The sequence below is a fragment of the Pleurodeles waltl genome, chromosome 2_1, assembly GCF_031143425.1.
Source record: "Pleurodeles waltl isolate 20211129_DDA chromosome 2_1, aPleWal1.hap1.20221129, whole genome shotgun sequence".
Taxonomy (NCBI): Eukaryota; Metazoa; Chordata; class Amphibia; order Caudata; family Salamandridae; genus Pleurodeles; species Pleurodeles waltl.
In genome coordinates, this window is record NC_090438.1 from 34005769 (window position 1) to 34025276 (window position 19508).

General features: G+C 49.8%; 1 protein-coding gene across 1 annotated transcript in view; it reads right to left on the reverse strand.

Annotated features, from left to right (window-relative positions):
• Positions 1 to 1016: 1016 nt before the first annotated feature.
• LOC138258267 (G-protein coupled receptor 143-like) overlaps positions 1017 to 19508 on the reverse strand; it is a 97255-nt gene continuing 78763 nt past the window's right edge. The window contains exons 9-11 of the mRNA XM_069205929.1: positions 9906 to 10020; positions 7564 to 7813; positions 1017 to 1169 (exon numbers count right to left, since the gene is read on the reverse strand). Coding sequence (XP_069062030.1) covers positions 1090 to 1169; positions 7564 to 7813; positions 9906 to 10020 — 445 coding nt within the window. The 3' untranslated portion in view covers positions 1017 to 1089. The remainder of the gene's footprint in view (positions 1170 to 7563; positions 7814 to 9905; positions 10021 to 19508) is intronic.

The following is a 19508-nucleotide window of genomic DNA, read 5'->3' on the forward strand; positions in this document are numbered from 1 at the left end:
CAAAACCCATGAGATACTAAGTGAATGTACCACGTACAAAACCCACATGAGATACCAAGTCAATGTATCATGTACAGAAGGCTCACGAGATACCAAGTCAATGTACCACGTACAGAAGGCACGTGAGATACCAAGTCAATGTACCACATACAGAAGGCACGTGAGATACCAACTCAATGTACCACGTACAGAAGGCACACGAGATAACAAGTCAATGTACCATGTACAGAAGGCACGTGAGATACCAAGTCAATGTACCACGTACAGAAGACACATGAGATATCAAGTCAATGTAGCATGTACAGAAGGCTCATGAGATACCAAGTCAATGTACTGTTAATATATTTTCTTAAGTTGAGAAGCTCCTGAAGCAACATGGAGTTTTTCCTTCATTGCGTTTATCCCCAGCCGGTTCACCTACAACCAAGGATTGCTATCTGCTGGTCTGAATGTGTGGGTGATACTCCCTTCTAATACACATGAACATGTCTGCTGTGTGTGTGGAACTGCAGTAATAAGTTCACACTTACATGATCAGAGCCCATTGCCAATCCCACCTGCAACCTTGCAGCCCTACAACTGTACGGCACTGGGCAGATCCTGCTCCCTTATCGATCCTCGTCTGGATCATCATGCACCAAGGCGATCGGAGCACATCGCACACATTATACTGAGCCAGTCCCAAGTCACACACCTGCCTCCCGGCACCCGTGCGGCATTCGCTAAGCCCATCTCCCACTACCTCCACACAAGCTCCAGCTTGCAAGCCCTCCAGACAAGTTCATGGAGCCACAAAACACAAAGGGTGGCTGTACCAGTGAAATAAACCTCTCCTAATGCAGAAGGTGACTTTCAGTTGTCTAACACCCCGGGATCATTAAAAAAATGAAAAATAAGGTACACACATCACCCGCAGTAGAACACCTCACCAGATGCCCTCACTTAATTGACCAAAAAATAATGGAGGCATTTTTTAATTTAGAGTTATTTTATTTAGGATATTTTTTTTCGTTTTGTTTTAATTTTTTGGTGTCAGAAATGGGAGTCCTTGTGCAGCCTGGTGACCATGAGGCCATGATCAGCTGAGGCTCAGAAGTTTGTACGTAAAGTTTTCCGTGGTGTTCCCAAGAGGCGGATGGCATTCTCTTCCACTGCTGAACAGCCAAACTCTAGAGGAGAGAAGAAACGAGCAGAGTGTGAAAGAACAACCACCTATGTGACTTACTACTCATAAGCAGGGGGTGGGCACTCGCTGAACCCCCACTATCACAGGGGCCGGCTGTACACGTCTCCATCCAGGGGTGATGGTCAACACTGCAACTTGCCAAACAACCAGAGAGGCCAGTTATTTGCCCCATCAACAAAGATAGGGGGCAGCACTGCAACTCCCAGACCATAAAGAGGGTTGTCCTACGACTTACAAGAGATAAGGTCAACATTGCAACTCACCAGTCAATCAAAGGGAGAGAGCCTACACCTCACAACCAGAGGTAGGGGCCAGGCTATGGCCTGGGCAGTCAGGCAGCTGAACAATCACAGAGTCCCAGCGGTGCAGGCCGCAGTCACCAGAGGGATGCGGAGGCCCAGCAAATAGAAACAGGAGAGGCCCTGCATCTTAAACACTACCCCCCTCCTGTTCATCTGCACATGTGGCAACATCTGCAGGTACACTGGTCCCTTCCTGTGGGGGAGAGTCCAGGCATCTCCTTCCAAGATCCCCCGAGGGTCTCTCCTGCTTAAGGTCAGCTGGTGAAGTCTAGAGGAGGCGTCTTCCATCCAGTCAGGACAACACCAACCGAGGCAGCCACCAGCCTTTCTTCCAAGCCCATGAGTAGGTGTCTTTCCACCTCATATCCTCGGAGAGCAGGTTCTGTGCAGTTGTGGTTGTGTGGTGTGATCAATCAATCAATCAATCAAGAATTTATAAAGCGCGCTATGTACCCGACAGGGTTTCGAGGCGCTGGGGTGGGGGGGAGGGAGGTGCTGCTAGCGTTCGAAGAGCCATGTCTTGAGAAGTCTCCTGAAGGTGAGGAGGTCCTGGGTCTGGCGTAGTGAGGTGGGGAGAGAGTTCCAGGTCTTGGCGGCGAGGAAGGAGAAGGATCTGCCGCCAGAGGTCTTGCACTGGATTCGGGGGACGATGGCAAGGGCGAGGTTGGCCGAGCGGAGTTGACGTGTGGGGACGTAGAAGTTGAGTCTGGTGTTCAGGTAGGTGGGTCCGGTGTTGTGGAGTGCCTTGTGTGCGTGGATGAGGAGTTTGAAGGTGATCCTTTTTTCCACAGGGAGCCAGTGGAGGTCCTTCAGGTGGGGGGAGATGTGACATCGGCGGGGTATGTCGAGGATCAGGCGGGCGGATGCGTTCTGGATGCGTTGGAGTCGTTTGATGTCTTTCGTTGGGATGCCTGTGTAGAGTGCGTTGCTGTAGTCAAGTCTGCTACTGACGAGGGCTTGAGTCACCGTCTTCCTGGTTCCTGTTGGAATCCACTTGAAGATCCTGCGGAGCATGCGGAGGGTGTTGAAACAAGAAGAGGAGACGGCGTTGATCTGTTTGGACATGGTGAGAGCAGAGTCGAGGATGACGCCGAGGTTTCGTGCGTGGCTGGCTGGGGTGGGTGGGGGTCCAAGGGCGGTGGGCCACCAGGAGTCGTTCCAGGCCGAGGGGGTGCGTCCGAGGATGAGGACTTCCGTCTTGTCAGAGTTGAGCTTCAGGAAGCTGTTGCTCATCCACTCGGCGATGGATTTTAGTCCCTCGTGGAGGTTGGTTTTGGCGATGAGCAGATCTTTGGTCAGGGAGAGGACGAGCTGGGTGTCGTCGGCGTAGGAGATGACGCGGAGGTTGTGTTGACGGGCCAGTCGTGCGAGGGGGGCCATGTATACGTTGAACAACGTTGGGCTAAGAGAGGATCCTTGGGGGACGCCGCAGATGAGGTTGGTGGCTTTGGAGCGGAAGGGTGAGAGTCGGACTCTCTGGGTTCTGTCGGAGAGGAAGGATGAGATCCAGTTGAGGGCTTTGTCTTGGATGCCGGCTTCATGGAGATGGGTTAGCAGGGTGCGGCGGCAGACTGTGTCGAAAGCGGCAGATAGGTCGAGGAGGATGAGGGCTGAGGTTTCGCCGTTGTCCATTTGTTGTCTGATGTCATCTGTGGCGGCGAGGAGTGCGGTCTCAGTGCTGTGGTTTCGTCTGAATCCAGATTGTGAGGGGTCTAGGATGGAGTTGACTTCTAGGAAGTGGGCGAGCTGTGCGTTGACGATCTTCTCGATGACTTTCGCTGGAAAAGGGAGGAGAGAGATCGGTCGGAAGTTTTTGAGATCGTTGGGGTCAGCCTTGGGTTTCTTGAGGAGGGTTTGGATTTCTGCGTGCTTCCAGCTGTCTGGGAAGGTGGCGGAGTTGAAGGAGAGGTTGATGATCTTGCGGAGTTTGGGGGCGATGGTGGCGTCGGCTTTGTTGAATACGTGATGTGGGCACGGGTCCGTGGGAGAGCCTGAGTGGATAGAATTCATGGTTGTTAGGGTTTCGGCGTCGTCTACTTGGGTCCAGGTGGTGAGGCGGCAGGCGTGGGAGGAGTCGTCGGGGGTGGGGTCTGGCGGAGGTGGGGTGTTGAAGCTGTCGTGGATGGCTGCGATTTTCTGGTGGAAGAAGGTGGAGAGATCGTCGCAGAGTTTCTGGGAGGGAGGGACTTCGTTGACGTTGGCGTTAGGGTTGGAGAGCTCCTTCACGATGCAGAAGAGTTCTTTGCAGTCGTGGGCGTTGTTGTTGAGGCGTTCTGTGAAGTGGGCGCGCTTGGCGAGTCGGATCCGTTGGTGGTGTTCACGGTTGGCGTCCTTGAGGGTGGCAAGGTTGTCGGGTGTGCGCTCGAGGATCCATTTCTTCTTGAGTTTCTGGCAGGTACGTTTGGAGGTGGTCAGTTCGGCTGTGAACCAGGCTGGTTTTTTCTTTTCTTGGTTGGCGGTGGGTTTCTTGAGTGGGGCTAAGGTGTTGGCGCAGTTGAGGATCCATTGATGGAGGTTGATGGCGGCGGTGCTCGGGTCGGTGGGTTTTTGGTGAGTGTGCTGGTTAGTTGGTCGTTGGTGACTTTTCCCCAGCGGCGGTGAGGCGGTAGAGGGATGCGGTGCTGTTCGGTGTTTTTCTTGAAGGAGAAGTGGACGCAGTGATGGTCGGTCCAGTGGAGTTCGGAGGTGTGGCTGAAAGAGATGTGGTTGCTTGAGGTGAAGAGTGGGTCAAGCGTGTGTCCGGCGATGTGGGTGGGAGGGTTGACCAGCTGACGGAGTCCGAGGTTGAGGAGGTTGGTGGTCAGTGATGCGGTGTTGGCATCGTTGTTGTTTTCCAGGTGGAAGTTAAGATCTCCCAGGAGGATGTAGTCTGGAGAGGTGAGGGCGTGGGTGCTTGCGAGGTCGGAGACGGTGTCGCTGAAGGGGGCTCTTGGTCCTGGGGGGCGGTATATGAGGGTTCCTCTGAGGGTAGTGTTGGGGTCCGTGTGAATCTGGAAGTGGAGGTGTTCGGCTGTCTTTAGGGTGTCGTCCGTGTGGGTGTGGATCTTGAGGGTGGATTTGTGGGCAATGGCTATTCCTCCGCCGATTCCGTTGGTGCGATCTCTTCTGGTGATCTTGTATCCGTCAGGTATGGTGATGGCGATGTCAGGGGCCGAAGAGTCGTTCCACCAGGTCTCGGTCAGGAAGGCCACGTCTGGGGCGGTGGTGTCGAGCAGGTCCCAGAGCTCGATGGCGTGTTTTCGTGCAGAGCGTGTGTTGAGGAGGATGCAGTGCAGGTGGTTTGTATTGGTTGTTGCTGGCTTCGTAGTTCTGTTGCAGGAGAAGTTGCAGGTGCGGCAGGAAAAAGGTCCTTTGGTGTGCTTCGGGGTGGCCAGGAAGCACTCTGTGGAGGGGCCAGGGTTGAGGGCAAGGAGTTCGCGGGCCGAGTATCGGAAGCAGGAGGTGCGGGGGGCGTGAGGACCAGGGGGGGTGGCGCTGGGCGCGGTCCAGGCGCGGACGGGCGCAGACGGGCTTGCCTATGGCGTGCCAGCAGCGCTGACGCGCAGCGCCAGCCATTAAGAAGGGAGGGGGGAGGGAGGAGCAGCTGGGAGGCGGGAGGGAGCGGCAAATGGGGGCGCGACAGGGGCGGGGCCGCAGGGAGCGGAGAGCAAGGGGGAGCGCACAAGGGGCGAAAACACGAAAAACAAGGCAAAAAAGTCGGGCACAATTTTTTAAAACAGTCACAATTTCAAAACAGACACAGAAATACACTAATGGCACAGTATACAATCGGGGAAACAGCAATCAGAGGGGCACAACGGGGACAGATGCGCAGGAGGCGAGGCGCTTGAAAACCGTAAAAACGCACTTACAGGACGGCGAAAAGTGGCACAAACAGAAGGGGCACGACGGGGGCAGAAGCGCAAGGAGGCAAGGCGCTGAAAAATGAGAAAAACACTTACAGGACGGCGGAAAGCGGCACACGGGTCAAGTGAAGCTTACTAGAGCCCACTAGACACCAGGGATGAGGCGCAGGAGGATGCCTGCGGGTGGAGGAGGGCCTCGAACACGCTAGCAGCAGCGTGGGCGGGGGTCAGAGGCAGGAGACAGCAGGTTGGTGCTGCGGACGTGGGGGGCGAGCTCTGGACCAAAAACAGGTGATGGCAGCTTGTGGCACAAGCCCAGACACTGTCTCACTGCATGACCAAAAGTTGGGGTGAATCTGAATTAGGGCTTCCGGTTTTATGGTATTTTACAGAATTTATCTAGATTTATGTTTTGGCATCTTATTGGTATTTATCCATATTTATTATTGGTTTTAAAATAAATGGAGTCAGAAAACGGTCTGTGTCTACATTTATTTAAATCAGACGTGCACACGTACGTGGAAGCCTGTTGTGTTTCAGCAAATATGGTAGACACAACAAAACACTACACCCGCAGGGGCACATTAGCTTCACACCACATATATACCTGACCATATCAGTGTATTTAAGTGAAGCTGGTCCTGTTTCCTAACCCCTGCTGCCCGTCTGCTCGGTTTTTGCCTGAAATTTATGTAGGACACCATGGAGAGCCACTCACGAGAAGCGCAATGTTCAGTAGTTTTTCACTTTTAAAAATCAATACAGAGAGGAAACACATTGATTTCTGTCTGTATTTATCTGTACAAATCAGTAAAAAAGGGAAACTGGGAGCCTTAATTTGATCCAGAGATCTAATCATTGTGAATAGTAAAATTGCCACATCTGGGCCTGTCGTTTTTTGCACTGTGGAACTAACGGGGTTTTTCAGAATCTATATATTTTTCTTAAGTACCCGCAGCGTCGCTTTCCGGCAGGTTACGGGTTGGGTGTCCGTGGCAGGGGCGGAGATGCCCGCACACAGATAGTCACACATGCCTCTAGAGCAGTGGTCTTCAAACTTTTTAATGCTGTGCCCACCCAGTTGAAAAATAAAAATCATTGGGCCCCCCCTTCAGAATTTTTCACAAATATTTTATAAAGATGACAATGTTTAAATATGTCTAGATGTATTTAAACATCGCAGTTAAGTACTGTTGGCATTTTAAAAATTTAATAACATGTTTCTGCTTAAAACAAAACAATGTTATCTGTGAAATACTTTTTTGGGCCAGAGCCTTGCCCCCCCCCCCTGGGAACTCTTCAGGCCCCCCTGGGGGCGGGGGGGGGGAGCGCCCCCCAGTTTGAAGACCCCTGCTCTAGAGGGGCCTGCTCCCAGCATGTATGCACGTGTTCATGTGCTGATGCTCCGACTCACTTAACAAGGAGGGTCAGTGCGCGGGACGGGGAGAACCCCGGGTTCAAATAATCCGTGCATCATATGCACCATAATTCTTCCAGTTCTCAGATTATAGATGTATTTAAATGTCAAATAATCATTGCAGAAGTACAAAGTTAGAATCACAAGCCACATTCATTAATACATGGTATAATGCATGTGCCTTTAAGAAATGAAGCCGCCACAGGACATCAGAAAATAATAAAATGTTTACTAACAATCCCTAACACAAGAGGACTCGCCATCTACCCTCTGAGTAAAAGAAATAAAGTACAACATCCTTTATAGTGTTAGAATAAAGCAGCACACTCCTTCATGGCATGTTTTACATAGAAAGGCAGCAGCAAAATGTTACTCGCTCAATAAACCAACAAGGCTGCTCACTTCCGAGCCACCTACTAGGAAACCATCGTCACTGGACCTTGACGTGACAAATTCAACTAAATACAACGCAGATTTCAGGGCTACTAAACGACAAAGATAAAAGTTTAGTTCATAACCTTGCAATGTTGCAACAGCAAATCTCTTCACCAAGGGAACTACAGAAAAACATGTTACTTCTCCTACAAACGCTGGCTGGAGATAAATTCCAATGATTTTCTGAAAAGCAAATGAAAATGAAAGACCATGCAGGACAATTAAACGTGCACTTTAAGATGTCGCCCACTTTGGCCCGGTTATGCTAACTTAACCAATGCTATGTCAAACATGCTTCTAATGAAATTTAGTGCACACATCTCACACATGCATGGGTACATGTATGCACATGACCTCTGTCCTGCCACACAGACTCACCAAGAGAGGTGCCAGAGTCCACAAACCCCTGTAGATGAGGCCCAACCATATTTCCTAAGCCTTCATCCAGGTCCACATCAAACTTTTCATCGCAGTCATCTTCATCATCATCATCCGGTTCACCCCGTGGACCCCCACGAAGCGGCCCCCACAGCCTTTGGCTTCGCCCGAGCGCGCAGTGCAGGTCGCAGCCCCTCCAGCCGTAGAAGGCAAGGGAGTGGAGCATCCCGTAGAAGGGGTTCAGGACAGCCTGGGGGACAGAAGCAGAAGGGTTAGGTACCACGAGGGTACACCAAGCAGGAAGAGGGCGTACAATGGAGACTGGGTGGTAGGAGCAGAGAGGGGTGACTTCTGGAGATGAGGGGGAGAGGATACAGGCATAAATGAAGGATGCACAACAAACTATGTGCACACCTGGAAGGTGCTTGGACATTCTCCATCTGAACATTACTGCAGCGTTTGAAACCACCAAGCTCTGTTGCCTCAGGGCTAAAAGGTTTGGTCCTCCCCGTCAGTGGCACCCACAAATTAATAGAACACTTTCCTCGTCACCAACAGTCCTGAGTCCTGACCACCAAGCTGGTTCCACTAGCAAGCCCTCTTCGTGCCCACCATTAAGGATATGCAGTTGTACAGAAGGACCCCCAAGGTCCGCCTCTGAGAAGAGTAAGGGGAGGTAGGACGCTGGCACGCGGCTGACTCTCCAACCTGAAACGTTCACACCAGACCACCACCTTCTGAAGTATCTGAGGTGGCTCCCAGTGTAATCGCACTAGACTTCGCAACACAGAGCAGTCAAAGCGATCTATAGACCCCCCAGATCTCTTACTGGGACAGATCCACCACACAAGCATTCATCAAGGAACCAGTTGGAAGAAGGTGGTCAAAGTCAGGATTCTGTGCTATGAAAATCCTCCCAATTACGGTTTTCCCTAGAGGCCGTCATCTCAAAATGAATGAAAGTTCTGAACTTTGATCAGGTTCACTCCAGGATGGGACTGACGCAGATCACGGTCTCCACCTTCCATAGCGCCCGGAGCCTCCTCGCCACCTGTTTCCCTCTTCAAACGCTCTCTGCCCTCCATCCAGCAACAGAGGCCTAAAGCTCCCTATACGCATTAGGACCGTATTCCAAAAAACAATAAATAAGTATGCGAAGATGCTCTTGTCTTTCATCCTATCCACTAGACTGAGCCTTTTCTCGCCATAGTCCAGGTCAGAAAGTCAGGCAAGGGTCAGGCACCCTTTCTATATGTTTGCGGTCACCCTTCATCAGCCTGGGTACCACCGGGAAAGGATTTGCACAACCTGCACATGCTGGCTACACAGAAGTGAATTTGAGGTGAGAAGACCCCAGCTCCTCCCTCACTCTGCACGTGCTATGGAACATCTTCCAGTGGCTACCATTTCACAAGGGATGTACCGTGACACAGGCCCTGAACACCAGCCGACTGGACTACAGCTACACTCTACGTAGGAATCACCAGACACCTCCTACAGAGACTTCAGAGCACACAGAACGCCACAGCCATACCGGTCCTCGACCTTCCCGGATGAAGCCGCATCACACCCCACCTCAAGCAACTCCACTGGCTCCCCATTCAGAACAGATGTCAATTCAAGCTCCTGACCCACGCACACGGCTCTACAAAGCCAAGGTCGAGCCTACATCAACCATCACCTGAACTTCCAACCTTTGAGAACTCTACGCTATGCCTCCCAATCATTGGCCCACATGCCCGCATCCACAGAAGTGGAGGACACCCCTTCTCCTACATCTCTGGAAAGACCTAGAACAGCCTCCCCACGCATCTCCAGACCATCACCTCTCCCCCGGAATTCAAAAGGGCCCTCTTCGACTAAGACTTCCGGGACCTGGAAGCACCTGGATACCCTTACTGGCTGATTACCAGCATTTTATAAATCCTATTTGCTTGACTGATTGATTGACAATGTTAATGAACCTGTATTTGGGAGGTTAGACTGGAATATAACAGCAGTCCAAGATGATTACCACCATGAACCAGGTGATGAAGCCAGCAGGCACCCTTCCTTAGCCTCAGTATCACTCGGGCACAGATGATGCCCTGGGTAGCACTCGGGCGCAGATGATGCCCCGGGTAGCACTCGGGCGCAGATGATGCCCCGGGTAGCACTCGGGCGCAGATGATGCCCCGGGTAGCACTCGGGCGCAGATGATGCCCCGGGTAGCACTCGGGCGCAGATGCTGCTCGCCCAGCGGTTGCCACCTGGGCAGACGCAAGTCTGGGGTTACAACTCACCAAGGAGTTGGAATAGTCTTGGGCGGTTGGCTGAGTAGGAAAGTGCTCTTTGCTGATTACCGCAATGATCCAGGTAGTCAGGGCAGCCATCTGGACCAGCCGGACTTGTCCGCTCCAATCTGGGTCCAGCTCCAAGAGCAGCAGAAGCAGCTCCGTCACGACATTCACCAGCCAACTGCAAGAGGAAGAAGAGCAGCGTCCAAATGAAAAGAAGGTCCAAGGGCTTCTCCTTGTGGTCAGTACATTCTTCTGATAATGCAGTAACCAAGGCTTTGGTTTAAGATATTTGACTTCCTTCCCACCTTTACACAGCTCTCGTCCACCACTTCCCTTCCCATTCCAGAGGTTAAATATTCCCACAAAATGTAGAACCAGAACATTCTTGCTAGTTGTGTACAAACTATCAAGTTGTCTCTGTTCAAAAAGAAGCTAAAAACCTAACTGATGTGTGTACAAAGCTGGCCTTGCAGCACATATGCTTTTTTGCAGGTGTCCTAGTGGCAGGGTGTACCTCACGCTCTACAAACAGAAGCCACAACAGATTTTAAATTCATGAGAATAGCAATGTCAGCACAGACCATGTGCAAGTGCTCTGGTGCCTGGGTGAGAACCCCAACTCTTGCAATAAAGGCGCCATCTTGGAAGATGCAATGGAAGCGTCAGATTTGTGAATTAATGGAAAAACAAACGCTGAGAAAATACACTGGGAAAAACTAAATCAAAGGAAAATGTTAGGGAAATATAGATAAGTAAAAAAAAGTAAACAGTTTTAAAGCAAGATCATTTGAAGGATCTACAATTAAATGGGAAATTATGTTAAAATTAATAAAACTGGAATTAACAATTTTATTGTACTGAGATATCAGACAGTACATTAAACATGCAACTGAATTTACATTAACAATGGGAAACAGTAGTATGTCCCATATCGAAGACCATTTGGGGAATTAAGTTTTCAAAATATACCAAGTTACGACAATTACAAAAAAGCATGGTTTCTCAATAATACTTTTCTAATTAAACTGTTTTTGTAAAAATTGAAATATTAATTGAGGGTGGTAGATACACACCTCCGGTAATAACCACAACCTTGCCAGGGTGAACCCTTAAAGTCAGTATATTAACCTGAACTCAACTGCTTGGTAGCGATGTTGCAGAGGAGATGCGCATAACTTACATGCAATGTAAACATTATCTTTGCAGTACTGAAAGAGCTAAAACAGTCAAAACGCAAAACAATAAAAATCCCAAAATGAATTCGAAAAAAAAAGAGAGCAGCATTTAATAAACAAAATGACAAAAATCTAGTAAGGGGAGCAGGAGATACGAATTTGTAAAGTTTTAAGAAGAAATAGCACCAAGAAGCATATAGTGCCAATGACCGCTAGCGATCACGGTAGAACACGAGACCGGCGCAATCTGATGCTGACAGCAATGAAGCGCGGGTCAGACCACTAACCAGGTTCATCCTGGTGAAAGAGTTTACCTGCTCCCTTTACTCCTTTAAGTCACAATTCACCACAGGAGCACGCTTCTGAAGTTCCCCACCACCTCAAGGGAGGCTCGTAGGGACTCACAGGGTAGCAGGCAGAGTCCAGTGCTGGTCCAGTTGCCACTGATCAGCTGGGCAGTTGCAGGAAAGGCCCCTTGTAGACGGTTGTATCCCAGTAGCATGAACAGGAGGTCGGCCTTGTGACCCTTGAAATCCAGATCTTGGTCCTCGGTACAAGAGAAGGGCCCTGCCCAAGTGTCAGATAACATCAGCTTGTGACAGGGGAGGCTTCTTTGAAGGGTGCCCCAAGTGTCAATGAAAAGCCCCAGCAGATGTTTCATGCAAGGTGCGACATTCAAGCAGGACTTGACACTTACGTTTCAAAGAATATCCTCCCGGCCTCTCCTGCTGGGTCAAATGGATCATTTAATAGCTAGCAATAAAAAAAATCTTACTTCACCACTGAATTGGTTTCTTAAAACCTATTAAAAAATAATTGTTTAATTATTTTTCTAGCTAGTCCAATGCCAGAGATACAGTATCAATATTTAATATTTCACCCAGGTGCTTTCCTATGGAACAGCCAGCCTTGCCGCAGTGAAAATAGCTTTATTGTGCTACTCACTGTAAGGTCATGTTTAGCATTAAACATTAACATTTTTTCCTTTTAAATACCATGCACCCTGCCTTGTGGGCAACAAGACCTACTCAGGGGTGACAAATATTTAAAAGGAAGGTTTAGGCCTGACAAAGGGGTTATTTTGAGAGGTCGAATTTGCAGTTAAAGCCTGCACAGCAGAGTTCCTGGTGGCAGGCCAGCAGGCGCGTGTATGTGGTCACTGTTGTGGGTGGCACAACTGGGTGCTGCGGTCAACTTGTGATATTTAACTTACAGGCCCTGTGATCACCTTGGTGCCACATACTAGGGACTTCTAGTAAGTTAAATATGGCAGTCAGGTATAAACCAATTTCATCATGCTGAAAAGAGAAGCATGCACTTTTCTGCTGGTTACTAGGGGTAAATTGCACAGACGTCTATACCTTGCAAACACAGGTTCTACAAAAAGCCCACACAATCTGGGATCACCCTGCAGAAAGAGCAAATTTCGACAGTTATTCTATGAAGAAACACACATTTATATATATTGTAGGAAAGTACCATCTTGCCTGGCATGTTACTCCCATATTTCACTGTATATATGTTGTTTTAGTTGTATGTGTCACTGGGACCCTGCCAGCCAGGGCCCCAGTGCTCATAAGTGTGCCCTGTATGTGTTACCTGTGTAGTGACTAACTGTCTCACTGAGGCTCTGCTAACCAGAACCTCAGTGGTTATGCTCTCTCTGTACAAATTGTCACTAACAGGCTAGTGACTAAATTTACCAATTCACATTGGCATACTGGTACACCCATATAATTCCCTAGTATATGGTACTGAGGTACCCAGGGTATTGGGGTTCCAGGAGATCCCTATGGGCTGCAGCATTTCTTTTGCCACCCATAGGGAGCTCTGACAATTCTTACACAGCCCTGCCACTGCAGCCTGAGTGAAATAACATCCACGTTTTTTCACAGCCATTTACCACTGCACTTAAATAACTTATAAGTCACCTATATGTCTAACCTTCACCTGGTGAAGGTTGGGTGCAAAGTTACTTAGGGTGTGGGCACCCTGGCACTAGCCAAGGTGCCCCCACATCGTTCAGGGCAAATTCCCCGGACTTTGTGAGTGCGGGGACACCATTACACACGTGCACTGTACATAGGTCACTACCTATGTACAGCGTCACAATGGTAACTCCGAATATGGCCATGTAACATGTCTAAGATCATGGAATAGTCCCCCCAATGCCATTCTGGCATTGGGGGGACAATTCCATGATTCCCCCGGGTCTCTAGCATAGTACCCGGGTACTGCCAAACTGCCTTTCCGGGGTCTCCACTGCAGCTGCTGCCAACCCCTCAGACAGGTTTCTGCCCTCCTGGGGTCCAGGCAGCCCTGGCCCAGGAAGGCAGAACAAAGGACTTCCTCTGAGAGGGTGTAACACCCTCTCCCTTTGGAAATAGGTGTCAGGGCTGGGGAGGAGTAGCCTCCCCAGCCTCTGGAAATGCTTTGATGGGCACAGATGCTGCCCATCTCTGCATAAGCCAGTCTACACCGGTTCAGGGATCCCCCAGCCCTGCTCTGGCGCGAAACTGGACAAAGGAAAGGGGAGTGACCACTCCCCTGACCTGCACCTCCCAGGGGAGGTGCCCAGAGCTCCTCCAGTGTGTCCCAGACCTCTGCCATCTTGGAAACAGAGGTGTTTGTGGCACACTGGACTGCTCTGAGTGGCCAGTGCCAGCAGGTAACGTCAGAGGCTCCTTCTGATAGGCTCTTACCTCTCTTGGTAGCCAATCCTCCTTCCTAGGTAGCCAAACCTCCTTTTCTGGCTATTTAGGGTCTCTGCTTTGGGGATTTCACCAGATAACGAATGCAAGAGCTCACCGGAGTTCCTCTGCATCTCCCTCTTCACCTTCTGCCAAAGGATCGACCGCTGACTGCTCAGGATGCCTGCAAAACCGCAACAAAGTAGCAAGACTACTACTAGCAACCTTGTATCGCTTCATCCTGCCAGCTTTCTCGACTGTTTCCAGGTGGTGCATGCTCTGGGGGTAGCCTGCCTCCTCTCTGCACCAGGAGCTCTGAAGAAATCTCCCGTGGGTCGATGGAATCTTCCCCCTGCAACCGCAGGCACCAAAAGACTGCATCACTGGTCCTCTGGGTCCCCTCTCAGCACGACGAGCGTGGACCCTGGAACTCAGCAACTCTGTCCATGTGACTCCCACAGTCCAGTGACTCTTCAGTCCAAGTTTGGTGGAGGTAAGTCCTTGCCTCACCACGCTAGACTGCATTGCTGGGTACCGCGTGATTTGCGGCTGCTCCGGCTCCTGTGCACTCTTCCAGGATTTCCTTTGTGCACAGCCAAGCCTGGGTCCCCGACACTCTAACCTGCAGTGCACAACCTTCTGAGTTGTCCTCTGGCGTCGTGGGACTCCCTTTTGTGACTTCGGGTGGACTCTGGTTCACTTTACTTCCAAGTGCCTGTTCAGGTACTTCTACGGGTGCTGCCTGCTTCTGTGAGGGCTCCCTGAGTTGCTGGGCGCCCCCTCTGTCTCCTCCTCCAAGTGGCGATATCTTGGTCCCTCCTGGGCTACAGCAGCACCCAAAAACCTCTACCATGACCCTTGCAGCTAGCAAGGCTTGTTTGCGGTCTTTCTGCGTGGGAACACCTCTGCAAGCTTCATCGCGACGTGGGACATCCGTCTTCCAAAGGAGAAGTTCCTAGTCCTCTTCTTTCTTGCAGTACTCCAAGCTTCTTCCAACAGGTGGCAGCTTCCTTGCACCCTCAGCTGGCATTTCCTGGGCTCCTGCCCACTCTTGACACGGTCGCGACTATTGGACTTGGTCCCCTTGTCTTACAGGTACTCGGGTCCGGAAATCCACTGTTGTTGCATTGCGGGTGTTTGTTCTTCCTGCAGGATCCCCCTATCACGACTTCTGTGCTCTCGGAGGGTAGTAGGTGCACTTTACACCTGCCTTTCAGGGTCTTGGGGTGGGCTATTTTTCTAACCCTCACTGTTTTCTTACAGTCCCAGCGACCCTCTACAAGCTCACATAGGTTTGGGGTCCATTCGTGGTTCGCATTCCACTTTTGGAGTATATGGTTTGTGTTGCCCCTATACCTATGTGCTCCTATTACAATCTACTGTAATTTTACACTGCTTGCATTACTTTTCTTGCTATTACCTGCATAAGTTTGGTTTGTGTACATATATCTTGTGTATATATCTTATCCTCATACTGAGGGTACTCACTGAAATACTTTTGGCATATTGTCATAAAAATAAAGTACCTTTATTTTTAGTAACTCTGTGCATTGTGTTTTCTTGTGAGATAGTGCTATATGATATAAGTGGTATAGCAGGAGCTTTACATGTCTCCTAGTTCAGCCTAAGCTGCTCTGCTATAGCTACCTTCTATCAGCGTAAGCTGCTAGAAACATCTCTTCTACACTAATAAGGGATAACTGGACCTAGCACAAGGTGTAAGTACCTCTGGTACCCACTACAAGCCAGGCCAGCCTCCTACAGTATATACATATATAAGCTCTAATAATTCACCAAAATGGAAATGGCAGTTTTAAGAAAAGAGTTGACAGGTGTACATTTGCCACTGTGAAGATACCTTCTGCCAAGTCCTATGGACAACACTCTGTAGTTTATTAAAATACACTACACGCACTGGACATAATGGCACAGGACCTTACAGCCGTGCTCACGCCAGTATGAGATAAACCACCTTTCAGCGGGATGAATGAAAAGGCCACTTGTAAAGCACATGGCTCCTTCTAACGAAGTGTCCCAGTGCTAGGAGGCTGAATATGAAGGAAGAGTTGAACGCAGACAAGAAGAACGTAACTGGATCGAAACAGCCAAGTTTTCAATTTTTTCTGATCATCATTTTGGAGGGGGCTAGCCGAAGTTCCAAAGGTAATGAGTTCCAGATTTTAGGAACCAGCTGACTAAAAGCACAACCACCAAATCTGCTTTTGTAAATCAAGGAAGAGAGGCCGGTTTGGCAGCAGCCAACCTAAGACTTCTAGCTGGAGCGCAGGGAGGAACCATAGATTGTAAATAAGCAGGGCCGCGGCGGGAAAGGGCCTTGTGGCAACAACACTGAGTCTTAAAAGTGATTCCCTGTTTCACCAGCAGCCAGTGCAATTTCTTTAATGCGGCACTAACAGAGGCTCGTCTCGGGAGCCCAAGCAGTGTCCTGAGCTGCCGCATTTTGCACCCGTTGAAGCCTATTCAATACACGACTGGCTAACACCGAGGTAGAGAGCATTACAGTAGTCCAATCTGGATGTAACCAGAGCCTGGACTCCTGTCTTCTGTGCAGAAACAGGAAGGAGGGGAAAAATCTTAGTCAAGGATCTCAGCATCACGAAACACTTTCCTGCAAGGGCACTGATCTGGGCATCAAAGGAAAGCTTCTCATCAAACCAGGCGGCCAGGTTCTTAACCTTGGGAAGTAGTAAAGGACCAAGAGGATCTGGCCACCAAGCGTTGGACCAGATGTTGAGATGTTTGCCTACTAACTGAAGCCCAGTCTTACAAGCTTCAAACAGTTCAGGCCCATCCAAGTGGCGACGTCTGACACAAGCCCATGTGCTCACTGTTGTGGGACAAAGTGATGACGAGTTGTGTCATCAGCCTATGGAATAATGGTAAAACCATAGTACTCCATGACCTCGGCCAGAGGGTGACAAACATTAAAAAGAGTTTGTCTCAATGACGAGCCCTGTGGCGCTCCTTGCTGCAGGGAGCAAATAGACAACTGAAATGGTTTTTGTGACACCTGAAAAGTGCGTCCCTGCAGAAATGAAGACAACCAAAGCAGCGCTTTGCCACTCATGCTACTGTTCCAGGGCTGCTTGACCAAAATATTGTGGGGTCCAGTATCAGACGCCGCACTGAGGTCAAGCCGAAGATTGTCTGCAGTATCGCCCTCATCCACGACCCGCCTCGCAGATTCCAAGGCCGACTCCACGCTATAGGAAGGGCGGGAGCCTGGTTATCCTCCAGAGAACTAGAAAGTTGTCTATTTACTTGCTTTTCCACAAGCTACCAAAAAAAGGCAACAGTGTTATGGGACGGTGATTTTCAGGTGTAGATGGATTAAAAAAAAAAAATATATATATATATATTTTTTTTTTTAAAGCAAAGGAACCATCATGGTGTGTTTCGATTGTTGGGGACCTCAGCAAGAGGGCAGGAAGACAATCACTTCACTTACATCAGGTTGAATAATCTCGTAGCCCTTTTCCAAGATGGCGAGAGGAATCTGGAGAGCTAGATTTGACGACCGAGAAAAGGGAAGTCAATTCCTTAGGAGAGTTTGGACACAATTTTGTAGCTTAACACTAGCGGCTGACGGGTCAAACCACATCTCCAACTGCAGATGATACCCACATTCTTTAGGAAAGGAGATAGAGAGTTTCTCCACTTTTTCTGCAAAAAAAGAAGCTAGTGCATTGCAACTATCTTCAGAGGGCAGAGAAGAACATGAGACAGAAGGTAATGACGTGAGGATTTTTTAAATCTGAAGAATTTTAAGGGAAGAGTTGTTAGTGGCGGAAATCTTCTGTGAATAATATGCTAACCGAGACTGAGAAATAAGCTGATGGTATGCTTTTGACGCTGTCTTATAGCCATCGGAGTCACTATAGACCACTTCCAAGCCCCAAGGTCACTGGCGACCTATCGCAGAATAGATTTATAGGGATTGCTAGGTGATATGCTTACACCAGTGGAATAGCCATGCAAATATCGGTTTTCGCCATGTTAATAAATTAGGGGTCGGTCATATCACCCAGTCTGTGTGTGCGGATAGATGCTTGAAAGAGAAGCTGTAAACTCTCTGGATCACGGATTCTGACAGTTAACATCATCAATATGAATGTAAAAATCACCTACATCATCAAATGAGTAGCGCAAAACTAGAGGGGACGGTGTGTCTGCAGAAGTTAGACACTGGCCCTGGAGGACAACAGATGAAATCTCCCAACACAGAGAAGTTTTTTGTGGGGTCAAAAAGAAAAAGGAGGCTTCACAACCTTCAATAGAGAGGTCGGAAAAGGAACATTTGAGGTCTCTTTTGAAGATTATAGCGATTCCCCTGTGAGAAATTGGGTTGCTGGTTGACTGGGGTATAAACTGTGGTCAGCAAACAGCCATAATCCCTTGCAGGGTGAACCACAAAAAGCCACTAAATTAACCTGTGCTTCACCCTGGGTAGCTTGGCACAAAAAGCAGTCAGGCTCAACTTAGAGGCAATTTGTAAAGTATTTTGGCCGTACACAATCAGCAACACAGTGAAAACACAACACAATGTAGTGAATCCTAGTTTGCTTTAATGTGATAACAGGAGTTCGCTTAGCCTCTGGCTTGCCCCCGTCACCTAGTGACTTTGAACCTACTTAGCTTGCTCTGTCTTAGCCCATTTAATTATTTAATTATTCTAAGATGGCTGCCTTGTTTATAGTTAGGCCACTTGTTATGATTTGCATTATCAGTGTCACCGCGCTAAGGCGTCAAGTTCAAGCAACAAAGCTAAACAAACAGTAGGTGTTCACACTTAGGGATTTTCCCTCTCTATACTTTCGAGGGATTGTTGATATTAATTGCCGTCCCAAGCATGCCTTTATCTATTGTTTGGGAACACACCTACGTCAGAGGTCCTGGTAGATCTGTATAAATACATCACACTTTAGACAGATAATCAGAGGGATTCCGACCAGAGGGCATCGCCACCATCGCTGATACCGATGCTGCACTTCGTCTTGACGCTGACTCAGTCTTCGTGTCCCTACGGAGTCTGAGATAGAGACCTCATTCCAAGGTAACGAGGGTTGGGGGCTCCTCTCATGGACATGCCATTGGCAGATAAGGTTTAACATACCCAGCTCTCCTTTAGGTAGGAGGTTAGCCTATCATGATAGGGTATTAGGACATATTACACACTTTGGGGGTCATTCTGACCCTGGCGGTCGTTGACCGCCAGGGCCAACGACCACGGAAGCACCGCCAACAGGCTGGCAGTGCTTCCTGGACAATTCTGATCGCGGCGGTAAAGCCGCAGTCAGAAAAGGGAAACCGGCGGTTTCCCGCCGGTTTTCCCCAGGCCAAAGGAATCCTCCATGACGGCGCTGCAAGCAGCGCCGCCATGGGGATTCCGACCCCCTTCCCGCCAGCCTGTTCCTGGTGGTTTACACTGCCAGGAAGAGGCTGGCGGGAACGGGTGTCGTGGGGCCCCTGCACTGCCCATGCCACTGGCATGGGCAGTGCAGGGGCCCCCTAACAGGGCCCCAGCAAGATTTTCAGTGTCTGCACCCGTCGCACCCCAGCAACTCCGCCGGCTCCATTCGGAGCCGGCTTCATCGTTGCTGGGTCTTTCCCGCTGGGCCGGCGGGCGGCCTTTTGGCGGTCGCCAGCCGGCCCAGCGGGAAAGTCAGAATGACCGCCGCGGTCATTTGACCGCGGTGCGGTCTTCTGGCGGTCTCCGTCCGGCGGGCAGCGCACGCCGCCCGCCGGGGTCGGAATGACCCCCTATGTCTTTTTATGTTATT